Raw genomic sequence first — 14,059 nt, forward strand, 5'->3', positions numbered from 1 at the left:
CATACAAGGCAGGCTCTGTCACTGTGCAATATTGAGACTATTGAGTAAAGATGAGTGGAGTTTGGTTAAATATAAAAGACAGGGATAATATCAGTGGAGTAACCTAATATATCCACAAGAACAATAAATATATAAGAACAATAAATGTATAGAATAATAATAAAGTGTGAAATTATAGGATTACAATGAACATTAAAAGAAACAACATTTATTACAAAAAGAATTTTTGTAACTTCAGTGCATAGAAATTAAAAGTAAGTATTTTCAGATTAAGATCATTACTTAAATTATAGGCAAAAGTAATCAGAAGAAAAGTATATCATAAAAGTGATACATGTACACACTTTAATAATGTGTTTACTCTCCTTGACTCAGGTTTCTTAGGTGTGACAGATTTATACATAGTTGTCAGGACTCTCTCAGTTGTACATCTCTCTACTGAGCTTTACAATTACAATTTATTTTATGGAGAATTTATTTAACCCAGGGCATGAAACTTAGATAATAAAACAAAATGTTTATTTCTTCATTAAGTTTCCAATTCTTCTTTAAAAAAAAATCCCTGTTTGATACTGACATCTTAATCACACATTTACTTATCATGTATAGTAGAAAAATATTGCCTCTGCAAATGAAAGTGTGTAGTTAAATAATAAATACTTAATAAAAGTTTGCATTGAGAATTGAAAATGGAAAGCAGCATATAAATGCTAACCTATGAGAATATTAGGAGAGGACCTAGGTCGCAGAATTTTATCTTGATCTTTTTAAACCCTCATGGCTCAGAAGTGTTCAAATGCTTGGTTTCTGTGTGGGCCCATCCCTAATTGCTACTCTTAATACAATGCCCTGCCTTTAAGAATGATTCCAAAATATCTCCATCTTCAAGATATAAAACCCCAACAAGGCTAAGGCTTTTGTAAAGCTGCCAAAACCTCTGAAATTCCTATCTGTAGAAGATAATTTGTAGACCTGTAAACAATCCTTTGAAATCTGGGCTACAGGAAAGAATCAAGGAAAGGTGTCAGTACAAACTGAAAGCAGGAAATGGAAGCAATGGAATATCCTGGATAGTAAAGAAAATCAAAGGGGTGAGTACACAGCATGTAAACCCAAACTAATAATGGTCCTAATCCATATAATTATATCAATAATAATTATGATTATTTTGTGACAATTTAATTTTAATAAATAAGAGAAAAGAAAGGCATGCAAACAAAAATCCTTCTATAATAGATCACAAAAAATGTGCCAAAGGCATGTCACTATCCCATCTCTAAATAATTTGTTTGAACAAAGAAAACCTAACTGCCTCTTTCTCCAACTATAATTAAACTAAAGTTAAAGTAATGACTTTTTACTTGAAAGCTGATCTCTAACACCACAGTCTCCTTCGCAGAATATTACACTTTTATGTCTTTTTTCCCCAGTGTATCAGCATAAAACTCCTACATGTAAAGAATATATTATAAAACTTGCAAGTTTAGTGTGGCAGATATATAGCTATCATTTTAATTTTTTGCTTCTCCAAAATTATTCAGATTAAATTTGCCGATTATTTTTATTGACAGTATATGAATACATCTTATTCCTATTAATACTAAAGAATTAAATTATTTTAATACAAATTTAAGATGTGACTGGAATGTTTAGCATATGAAGCAATCTTCTTAACTTCAAAACTTCTCTTTTAAAATAGAGGCTATAAGTTTCAGGTCTTGCACCTGCTCTTGATTTCTTCTGCCAAGGTTTTAGGCTTTTACAATCACATCTTCCTGTTTTCAAGTGTCTGCCACTCTGAGCTAAGCTGTTTCTTCCTTATGCTGAGTCTTTTATTTCCAGCTGAATTGTCTTCTGTATACTTGAGTTATAAATGTATTTAGCCATCTTTTTTTCTCCTGGGAATTCTTACTGGGATGCCCTTGTAGGATTTTTGGTATGTCTGTATTGTTTTTGCAGCAGTCTTGAAAGTGCTAGTTGAGCATGCCCTTCTACTCTGTGAGCCAAACTTATAAGTGAAGGGATGAAGTTGCAGTAAGGTCACACATGGCTGCTGCTGTCAAGATCTATCAGTTCAGCATGCATAGGAGAGGTGTCAGGGAGCATGCTCAGAGTGGTTTCATTGCTGTATTTCTGGGTTTAAAATGGGTGGGTGGGGCATTCTTGAGAGTAAACTCCCAAGACCCTTATTATAAACATACACTTTACATTTAAAAAGATATCCTGTCTCTGAAGCAAGACTTGAGTAGGTGGCTGGCATCCATTAAGCAGTGGCTGGGGCATCCATTTCTCGGCTCTGCTGTATCCAGTGAGGAACAGGAGAAGGACAGGCAAACATATCACATGGGTAGCCTGGATTGTTTTACCTGTTGCAAACAGGTTACAATTACTGGAATCATTAAAAAGTAATATAACCTCTGCAACTTATAAACACATTTGAACTTTTTAATGAATCTGCTAGGGTGAAATTAAGTTTCATAATTTGTCAGCAATTTGTAGCAAACCTACTGAGTTGATTTAATTTAGATGCATTGGAATACTAATGGTAAAAAGATTACACATCAATAACATAAATAGCATATATAACAAATAAAGTGTTTTGCAAAAAATAAGATCTAGTAAAAATAATAGGCCAGGCAGGGTGGACTTATATCAGGTATGAAAATTTGGCTCATTATTAATCTTTCATTCTAGTCAGCATTGTCAGAATCTTCACTTTATAACAAATCAGACTTGCACCTGTCAAATTGGGCAATTCATTTTTTTTTAATTGCATGACATTGTTATGCTGAAATGCATCTACATTTAAGAAAGATATTTGCAAATAAAATGATCTTGATATGATGAGTTGTTTTTATAAGTGTTCTGTTTGCTATCTGGGCATGGATGCTGTGGGGAGTTGTATCTTTAGGCATAAGTACAGACAGTCAAAAAGTCTGAGGCTGAATCAACTCAATCTTCACAGGTTAGTCTAAGCTCTGTAGATTGAATTGATAAAAGCAAGTGCATAGACATTCAATTTTGATTCAGCAAATGCAGCCACATGCCTGCAGTGGCCCACGCCAGAAACCAGGAGTTGCTAGAGCATGCCTTCCTGCTCAGCTGGAGCTTTCATCCTGGGATTCTGGGGGACTGTGAGTTAACTTGAATTTGGAGGGGATCTGGAACAGAAGTTCAATAAATTGATTTAACCTAAATCAGTTGTCTGATACTACATCCATCCAGGTTTATCTTAAATTGTTTTTTTCCATTCTGAAAGTAGTTTATGTGTAATGAACTTCTGTTGTGTTACAGTTTCTGATCACTTATACCAGTTTATGTGTAATTTCTGCCCCTAGCCTAGAAGGCTGTGGCACATGTGAGTTTAAACAAGTTATTGTGAGGTTTGGAGGCTTCTGCTATTGCTAACCAGTTAGAACATACTCATAAAATGAAACCGACCTTGGTCGTACTCTGAATGATTATTGAACAACATATTCTTTTATCCAGAGTGTCACAACCCAAGGGTGTGATTTTTGTTTGTGTGCGCTTCGGCACTGCTAAATTATTTGCGGTTTCCGCCCACGTTGGAGGAGGAAATGGAGGACTCCACAACCATCTGGAGAGAGAAAAAGAGAAAGAGGAGGGCTTCACGTTTCGTGAAGACCTCTAAGCGCTGCGGAGCCTATTGGACCCAGTGTGTACCTTAAGAAGGCTACAGGGGTCTGATCAACCTCTGGCCTCTCCCCGTCGCCGCCTGATCCCTCGACGTACCCTTCCCTGCGCGCAAGTTCCACGGAGCCTAGCAAACTTCGTGTGAGTGTATTCAGAGCTCTTTTCTTCGAGTTACTTTCTTCGGTTGACACAACGGGCTCGCGGTTTAGAGCTTTCAGCCGGATTGGGCTAGAAGGTTCACGGGAAGGAACTCTAGTCCACCTCTCTTCTTTTCTGTCTGTAACTGCAACTCAAGCAAGTTTTCCTGCCTGCACCGCGACCATCTTCGGTGTAAGTAAAATAATCTTAAATCAACCACTAAGCGTCCGTGCCTAATTCTAGCGTGCTGCCTGCCTTCCCCGACCCGGCGTGTCCGGGCTGCTGGCCACAGCCCGCCACGCGAAAAAACCCCCCGAGGGCCTTGGACTGCTCCCGGCCCGCACACAGAGAACAACAAACTTTGTACTGTCTTATCCAGAGTACAAATAGACAAAAGGAATGTCTCACCAGAATTGAAATAAAAATGTAAAGGACACATTGGAAAAGATTTAACACAGCACATCACTCGGTTCCCCCACATAATGGAATGCAGACAGAGGATAGTTTTATATCTCACTTATACCAGTCAGATAGATACCTGTTTTGCAAACCTGATGTTTTGAATAGTTTTTAGTTCAGGGAGAGGAGACTAACTGAAATCACAATAAAGAAATCTGAGGCGTTCTGTCTGTGTAAAAATGAAATGTGGAAAAATATTTTTAAACAGTGTCTGCAAAAAGGTGAAAACTTGGAAGTCTGTGACCGATGTATGGATTAAGAGCTAATCTTTCACTTTTGGGAGGCAGTAAAACCCTGGTAAAGGCACTTGACCATAGTTTGGGAGTATAATTATTAACTCCGTTTAGCTTAATGTACCGTCAAACTGTAGAGCTGTGATTTACTAGTTTTTAGGTCTGGGGGAAAATCTCAGGTACATAGCAGTTGAAGTAGGAGGTAAAGACTGAAAAACATCAGTTACAGGAAATCAGTCCTTGGGGAGGCATTTGTCTCTTTCTGTTTCCTGATTCCTTCTCTGTATGCCAGAATAATGCAAAATGCCCACTTCACCTTCATGTATCAATAAAAAAATGGATTTTTGCATTCTTGGTAAAAGCACTGAAACTAATCATGTTAAAAGTAGTTGGCAAGTGTTCTACATTCAAAACTGGCAAAACATTTAGTTACGTTTCAAGATGCTTTAGCTGTCCATGTTTGCAGAACTGTTTGTATAGCTGTATTTGGCAGACTATTTTAAAAAAATTAATGTAACCTAAGAGAGCTGGTAATTACTTGTAAACAAGATGATCTGAAAGGAGGGTGTTTTGCTTCCTGAATTGTTAATGTATGTGCAGCCATCTGTCTCTCCATATGTGTTTTCTTTCCTTTCTTTTGCTGCAACCAGCTAATGTTATAAGCCAACAAGAAAGGACCACACATGCTACTACTGAAATTCTGATATACTTTGCAAAGCTCCTTCATGTCTTTGGTGATACAGAACAGAGGCCACTTCTGCATAAACCCTTTTTCTGTTAAATTCTCCTGCTGTTACACCTCTGCTAATGCAGCTTCTCCAGTGGGAGGGGCACCTTAGTGTGGAAAAGATATTGTAGGCAGACTCACAGTGCAAAACAAGTCTTCTGTCAGTAGATAGCTGGCACCACAGGGATACTGCCTGAACATGTCCCCACGTTGTTCCACTGCAACAGCTGTGCTGGCACGGTGTACAGTGCACCCTGGGAAGCACCAGCTGTTAAAGGGGCTGCCAGCAGAGTGTGTGGGTGCTTTCTAGCAGCTTTTCTGTGGCAGCAGAAGCCTTCTGTTTCTCACAGAGCAGGTGTTGGTCTGCTGGCAGAATGAAGGGGAGCTGTGAGTGTTAATGCACTTACAGCTTTGTTGGCAGAATCTTAGTTCTGCAAAAAATATGCCTCCATTTTGACATGATAAAGATTTGTTACTTTGGACAGGTTTTAATGACTCCATGATATAGACTAAAAGTCCCTGTGTATTTTGAGTAGTTGCCTGCAGGAATTACTGTATTGGCATGTTGGGATTTTTGTTCTTGGTTGCTTTATTGGGAACAATTCAGAACTGGTATCAGAGGTCATCTAAGTCCTTGTTGGTGCAAAATTTTGATATACTAATCTCCCTTACTCATTCCTAGAGCTTTTTATAATGCATGTCTAAAAAATGTCTTTTGTTTCTGTTTTAAGATCATAGTGAATACTACATGGATGATGTATGCTTGCTGCAGTTACTAAAAGGCCTCTGTCTGAAATACCTGGGAAGACTCTTGCAAGCTGAGCTGTGTTTCAATCAAGTTATCCAAAGGTAAAAAGGATAGTAATTAAAGATGTAGACTTCACATTGTGGAGTATGATGAAATGTTTTGGGTGAAAACTTCAGAATCCATGCACACAGGAATTCCTTTGGAGGAAGCAGACTTTGCACTGGGAAGTCCTTGTGGTTGTGAGGACAGAATTGATGTTTCTCCCAAAGATGGATGGAGACCATATGGCAACGTGGCAATCGTTTCTGTACCTCTTGTTGGGGCGTTTGGCCCCCACTTCTTTATCAGAAAAAAATGCTTACTTGCTCAGGATCAGCACAAAACCTACATTCATCTCTCTCTCTCAAAACTCCCTTCCCTGCTTCTCTTTGATTCCTGTCTTGAACTATAAAGCAAAGAAGCTCCATAACCACATCTGGATGCCATTGAAAACCAGAGATGGCAAAAGAGAAAAGGGTAAAAAAAAAAAAAAAAAGTGGTACTTTCTCTCACAGACCTTGTGCTCTTTCACTGCTCTTTAATGAGACAATAGATTAAACAGTTTTTGATTTGATTAGTTAAAATGAGTTATTTACCTTAGGTAGAGGGAGAGTGAAGCTTACCCACTTTGGCGGATCCTGTCACCGAAACACTAATAGAAGAGACACTAGGTGAGATGCGCAGGGACCGTGAAAGGCAAAGGCAGACCCTTCCAAAGGAAAAAGGGCCTCGCTTCAAGACAGTTTTGGACTCTGAGAATCAGGACCATTTTTTATCATAGTTTAGTAAGTCTTGGTTGCTTAGACTTAACAGGATTTTTTGATATTTATAAAGCCCCTGAGTAGCTCGCTGAGGGATGTTCTCAGATATCTTTCACTGTTTTCAATAAATGTGTTCGTGCTGAATTTCCTTTTGATAAGAATTTTTTTACTGCTTCCATTAACATTTGGCACAGTTGTTCTTTCCTGGTGTTCACCAAGCAAAGGGGCACTGAGATGATTGCCTGACTTTTCCTGTCACACTTCGTATTTTATATTCAGGGTCTGAGCTGTGGCAGGCAGAACCAGAAGAAGGATTACCAGTCCATTTCTGTTTTTCTGCCGGTGACTTCATCCTATGAATGGACAGCTTTTTCTACATTCAAAACTTCACAGGGTTTGGTCCAGTGCTGGATATATACAGCCTGGATTGTCTTAGAACAGCTTAGAACATGCATAACAGCTTTGCCAGGTGTGGTTTTGTGGCTTTGATAGAGACAATAGAATCAAAGTTTCTCAGTATTCACATAAGAGTATTTTGTTAACTGACGATTCCAAAGGAATTCATGAAATTAATATTCTAAATTTTGACATATGTGTTTCAGTTCATAAAACTTGTCAATGAACCAGGGCAATTGTTAAGTTTAACCAAACACATTTAAGTTCAAGGTACTGGCTGTTATGGCAGTTAAGTCATTTATAATCCTACAAGGTTTGTTGTATTTCCTATAAGTGTGGTGAGGAAGAGTCTGACTGCTGTCTTGTCTGACCTATGGAAAACATTAGGGACAGGAGTCTCAAAATAAGGAGCTTAAATTTAGACTTCTAAAATATGTTTAGAATATTTCCAGAAATGAAAAAATAATCACTCAACAATTCAGTGAAGTTAATGGAAACTATTAAGGACTCAAAACTTTTAGTGATCAGTCAAATGCATTAATTTAGTTATAAGGCAATCAGAATTCATAGTAGAGATGATATCTTTTATTAGACCAAGAAGATTTTTGCAAAAAAACTTCCTTAACTGCAAGCTTTTGTGCACAAACACCCTTCATCAGGCATATAGGAGCTTAGTCCTAGGCTTTTGTGTGTTAAAACATTAGCTTAATTGAAATATACTTTGCAGTTAAGTTAATAATCATTAAACTGGAGCGCAACATGCATTTCATGTTTAATACTGATAATTAACCAATTATGTGTGTCTGCTTTCTTAGTGAAAAACAGATAAAGTATGATAACTACTTGGTGCCATTTACCCTATATGAGTTGGGACTTCTGTACAAACAACGGGATGAGAGAGAAAAAGCAATACGATACATAGAAACTGCAAAGTAAGTGAAATTGATATTTGCCTCTGTGCAATATTCCCTAGAGTAAAACTGAGAAGCTCCAAACAAAAAATGGATGGATGGATTGATCTCTTGCATGCTATTTTATATTTTGTAAAACTCATAAAGTAATACTGCATCTTTTACAAGAATACTTAGAAAATGTTTTCCAGTAGAAATTACTTTTTAAAGTGTATGCATCATATATACTTTCTACTTTATAATGCACTGTAAAGTACATTTATATTCTACTTTGACTATGCCATGTATTAAAGTCTACTTTGACTATGCCATGCTGTATTAAAGGCAAATCCCACCTACTTTCCATTCAAAGTGTATGTCACAGAGAAGGTGTGGTTTTGCTGCATGGAGGCTGGTGAATTGGAGAGAGAGTGTAAAGGATCCCTACCTCCTGTGCATATAAGTAGGTTCACAGGATGCCTATTATGCTGTAGTGAAGGAGTTTATGGGTGGTAACAATGGCCTGGAAGAGCTAGTGAATTTTGAACTACATGTATTCAGTGGCCACTTTTCTCTCTCCTCCACAGGCAGAAAGGAGGAAGGGAACAATTCTGCCATTCGCCCAGTCTGTATGCTGGAACTTTCCCCTGACTGTTGGCATAAAATTAGTTTACAGTGCAGCAGTTATACATGAGATGCTTTAAACATTTAAATACCATGATTTTCTTAAGTTTTAATTAATCTATCATCATTGGATCCTCCCATTTCCTGTCGTCTGCTGCAGTCTGGGGTTTTTTGTTGATCTCTGTAGGCTTATACAAGGTGCTGTATTCGAAGCTGTTCAGTGTCTGTACTTGTTTCTGCAGTGCCCAGTGTCCATACCTGACTGCAGTGTACTAAGTAGGGCTGTTTTTCTATCAGGGTTTTTAATTCCTGTCTTTACAGTAGACCTGATTCATACGTTCTGAAGTGATGAGGACTGTTGAAAAGGACCAGATGAAATGAAGGGAAGAGAAAGAGACGGAATGTTGCTTGGATTTTTCTAACTCATTAAATTATTTTGTTCTTTGCAGAAACAATTACAAGGATTACTCCATGGAGTCCAGGTTACATTTTAGGATTCATGCAGCACTTGACAGTCTGAAAGTGACTCCTGCTTCAACGCCTTGACTTACCCAAAGAAGGATCTTCTTCATGAATGCAAGTGTCTACGCAATCTTGTTCAATAGGTGTAAAAAAATCATGAAAAAGAAAAAAAATTATATTTTCTATCATCTTTCTGATTACTGTTTGTCATACTTTAGGCTGTTCTTTTCTATGATGCATATACAATATCTCTGCTTGACACCTTTAAGAAATACCTTTTATTTAATTTGCTAAAATAATGTAATGTTTGACTTGAATGGGGCCAGTTGCAGGTGCAATAAAGTAATTCAAACACTTTATTTTTTATGTAAAAAATAATGCTGTTTATGGAGCTGTTTGAGTCTAGGTAATGATTTCGGCATTCCATGGAGACTTATTAGGATTTTTCTGCCTCTGGAATAAATTTGCTGGCTGCTAAGAGTCTGTCATACAGTTGATACACCTCTGATATTGGAATTTTTGTACCAAGGAGAAGATTCACTAACTTTGGGCCAGAAGATGAAAAAGGCTCAATTTTCCTTCAAAGAACATTTTGTTTTCAGTGTAATATTTTTACCATATCCTTCAAGACAAAATTAGACACTGTTGTAATTACATTGGCTTTACAGTCCTTTGTTTCAATCTAAACAAGTGATTTCAGGGAGCACTTTCCAGTCTTGTTGGGTTGCAGCCAAAATATATGAATATTTGCAGCAGTGTACTCTTTTCCCAGGTTGATACGTATTCTGAACTGTTCCATTAGCGTTAGTAAGTTACCTGTGCATCAGCAGAGTAAACTTCAACTCTCTCCTTCCCGCACCCTCAAAAGGGCAAAATTCAGTGTAGTTAATACTACTTAATAAGGAATATAAAACATGAATGGTTTCCTTCATGATTATTTGGTGAGCTACATCTAATCATATGCTCACTTTTCCCTTTTCACTCTTAATAGTTCCCAGTTGTTATATAACAGCCCATAATTTAGGAATATTTTAATCCATTTTACTGTAAACCAAAAGCTAAATGCACTGATTTTGCAAGTTATCACTTTACAGTCTATTTCCATGTTTTATAAGTGTTACTATATTATTCTAGTATGCTGAATTGATAATATATCCAACTGCATAGTTACTGTGATTTAATATCAGGAAAAGGAAAGAAACCAAACCAAGAGGAAACATCTTTGTTCAGATTTACTCATCCTCAGTTAATGTAAATTAATTCAAATTTTTATATTAAATATTTACTTTTAATTAAATGTTATAGTTATTAGAGGGGTACTTGGTAGCCGTGTTGGCCTGAGACAAAAAGACATGCAAAAAACTAGAACTCTTTGGTTCCAAAATGATACCTTTTATTAGACCAACTGGAAAATGGCAAGAAAATTGTCCTTTTCTGCAAGCTTTCGGGATCAAAGTCCCTTTGTCAGGCTCTGGGAAAAGTGTAGATGGTATAGGATGGTAAAAAGTCCCCATAGGTAGGAAATAAACTTCAGTTTTGCACAAAGGGAGCTGGAGATGGAAATCTGTCCCTCTGAGTTATAGTTATTAGATGACTTTTTAAGACCACAGTTTCCTCCTGGACATTTTAAAAAACCTTACTTTTTTGAGAATGTTTTAATTAAGTAGAAAAGTATGTGTCCTTGACACAAGAACATTCATAGCTGCAGTAATAGTAAAGAGTAATGTGAGTTTAAAAATCCCATTGCAAAGTTCTTAAACTTTATCCAAGACCAATTGGCTTCAATGGATTTTGGTTAGGATCTTTAGAGCCTGAAGGAATAAAAACATGCCTAATTTTATTCATATGTATGAATTCAGTAAAATTATATTTTGGGTAGTTGTTTTCAGATTAGACTCTAAAAATGCTAATGGTATATAACATAAGCAGAATACTTTCCGCTACCATAAAACATACAGGACCAAATTCATTCTTGTGTAATTTCAGTTAAAGTATAGGAATTTTAAAATTTTGCTCTTGATTATTAACTCAGATTGAGAGCGTGCAGAATTGCTACTCATTAAGCTACACAGTACTCTCTGTTATTTCCCTCTTCATTTAAACTCATGGTATTGATTACCAGCTTAAAAAATAATAGGAAATGTGGATAGCTAAAGTATGAGACAATCCTTTTTGACTTTGACATGCATTCCTGGATTATCTGCAGTTTAGTTTCTACTGCCAACCCTCTCAAACATGCAAAATGGCTCCATGTTTATTCAAAAGTGAGAACAGTGCAATAATAATACTATATTCTATATGGCAAACAAATGCATAGTGAACTGAACAGATGGATGCACAGGAAGCTGGAGCAGGAGTGAAACCAGTTTTCAATGAAAGAAAACAACTGAATTGTTTGTGGTTGGCTTAGTTTGAATATGATGATGTTATACTGCTGACTGCATCACAAATCATGATTTTTGTGATGCAGACAGGGTGCTGTCAGGAAAGAGCCAATTGCTTTAATGTTTAATATATAACAAGGTAGCAGGATACATTTTCACTATCCTTTTCAAGAGTATTTGTACACACTTTCCTTTAGTAGTAATATCAACATCCCCAGTCTTTCTCTGTCTGTCTGTATGCCTCTCTCTCTCATTAAAATCATGGTTTTTATGTCCTCTTGTTGGAGGCAGCCATATTGTTTAAGTATGTAGAATGGTATACAGAATGGGCATATCAACATAATTTTGCCATGTGATGTTATTGTTAACATTTTGATGCACTCAGTTTTCTAGTATGACTGTTATAGATATATTCTCCCCATCTTTCTTGGCATTCTTGCCTGTATTAGGCTCTCAAGGGAAGCAGGTCTTCCTAGCTTCATAGTAAACTATTCATTTGTAGGTCTCAAAATAGAAAATGTAAATACAGAACATGTACATCTGTGTGAGAGAGAGAAAGTACTAATCTTTCACACTCCCAGATTTTAGCAGAGTTCTTATGATGGATGCATTTCCTTCACAGCCACTTCATCAGAGGCTCAGAACTCCAGTATCTTCCAGTGAAGTTGGAGCAGTATGTCTTAAGATATTAGATTCATGTTAGAAAATGAGATTTAACAATAAGAAAATTATAATGAAAACTTTGTAAAAATCTGCTGCATGCTGTACTGTGCAGAGCCTTTATTATAATACATTTTTAGTCTTGCTGCTGTTCAGGACTCTCACCTCCGTTGCTTTTACCCCATATAATTCGTGAGTAATAATTTGAAACCTTAATTTCTTACAGCATAGTTTACCCAGATCAAACAAAAATGCAAATTAGATTGACATAAGTGGACCATACATAATGTGTCCAAGTGCATAGTTAGTCCTTTAGTTTGGACAGCATGGTTTAGCATTAATTATAACAACAAAAAATAAGTAAAGGAAAAAGACCTCTTTACTCTTAAAATGCTAGCAGATATGTGATTTTAAAAAAGGGGAAGGGTATACCCATCAGCACAATTGGAATTATAAGGTAAAGTTTCACTTCACATCAGTAATTTTATGCATTGAAATTGTTAGTAAAAGTACTGAGTTTATGCTTGGTGTTTGAATTTTCATTCTGTTGGTGAAAGGTGGTTTATATATAGTGTAATAAGATTTTAAGCACTGGTTTACCAGCTTTTTCATGGAAACTTTAAAGAAAAATCAAAAACCTTATTGAGGAATTGTGTTTATATATCTTAATGTACATGAACAAACAGATACATTCTGTACATCATAGCTGAAGAATGTATGGTAATTAGATTTTGCTTTATGTTTTTAGAACATTCTGCCAATTCAAGCATAAAGATAATAATCACTTCCTGTACGTGTAACATAAATTCAGCTTATGTTGTGCAACTATTTTACTACTCGTCCCGATGGTTAATGTACTTCTGTTATTGTAAACATTCATTGCATAGTTCAACAAAGACTGTTTATATTTGCCCTAGTGATGGTATTTATTTGTGCTTAAAAATACTGGAGTTTGCACATGTTAAAGGGATGCTATTTTAATATGTAATATTAGAATGAACATGGATAAAAGATGAAAAATATTTTTGGCATTAAAAGTATAAAGAAAGAGACTAATTCATGCTAATATACTGGGTGAGATTCAAATTTCAAATCAGTTATTTATGGTTTATGTTGATCTAACTGAGAACAGAATTTGACCCAGATTGTAACTGTGCATTAGGAACACTAAACATGAGCAGTAGGAAATATCAGTGGGTAGCAGATATGTGATTCAGGGACACAAGAAGTCCTTTAGATTGTACCTTCCAATGTAACAAGTCCTAGAAAAGAAATTGTGTTTTGGCGTATGGATGGTTAATATAAAAAAAGCACTGATTGTCAGTTGCTATACATTAGATACCAAGTAGTACCTCTGTGCATTTAAAGGAAAGTTGCAGTGATTATTGATAACAGTATACGCAGCTGTATAATTTACAACAGGATTTTCAAAGGAGCTTAATCTCTGAGAGTTAAATTAACTGCTTAAGGATATTTTGAAATTTCCAGCCTTATTAAACACAAGACAAATTCTGCTTTTTTACATTTGTAAGCAGATTTCAATCTGCTTCAGTAATTACACACTTAGGAAAATAAATGTTTGTGCCATTTTCAGTATATCTAATGTGAGTCCTTATCTCTATAACTAAGCAAAGTACTAGTGTCTCAGTGAAAGCTGTCACTTCTCTGACATTTCCCAGCAGGGGGTTCAGTGTGATGTATGATGCGAGTCACAGGTAAATCTATTCAGGGTCTGAATGCACAAGAAAGGCAAGATATTTTAAAAGTAGTAAAGTGTGCGGGCCGGGAGCGACCCGAGCCCTTTTCGCGCTGCACGCGGGCTGTGGCCAGCAGCCCGGGCACGCCGGGTCGGAGAGGGAAGGCCTTCGAGCTGGAATTAGGCAC

At 36.6% G+C, this 14,059-nt stretch overlaps 1 protein-coding gene across 2 annotated transcripts in view; it reads left to right on the forward strand.

Moving 5' to 3' along the window:
* Positions 1–10,427, forward strand: part of TTC39B (tetratricopeptide repeat domain 39B) — a 112,727-nt gene extending 102,300 nt beyond the window's left edge. Inside the window, exons 17-20 of one of the 2 annotated variants that reach the window (XM_014518838.2) lie at positions 1,005–1,091; positions 5,943–6,060; positions 7,971–8,087; positions 9,119–10,427. In XM_014518838.2, the coding sequence (XP_014374324.1) occupies positions 1,005–1,091; positions 5,943–6,060; positions 7,971–8,087; positions 9,119–9,215 (419 nt within the window). In that variant the 3' untranslated portion in view covers positions 9,216–10,427. The remainder of the gene's footprint in view (positions 1–1,004; positions 1,092–5,942; positions 6,061–7,970; positions 8,088–9,118) is intronic. The other variant, XM_006021340.3, reaches the window with a different exon arrangement.
* The last annotated feature ends 3,632 nt before the right edge of the window (positions 10,428–14,059 follow it).

The sequence above is a fragment of the Alligator sinensis genome, unplaced genomic scaffold (genome assembly GCF_000455745.1).
Source record: "Alligator sinensis unplaced genomic scaffold, ASM45574v1 scaffold917_1, whole genome shotgun sequence".
Taxonomy (NCBI): Eukaryota; Metazoa; Chordata; order Crocodylia; family Alligatoridae; genus Alligator; species Alligator sinensis.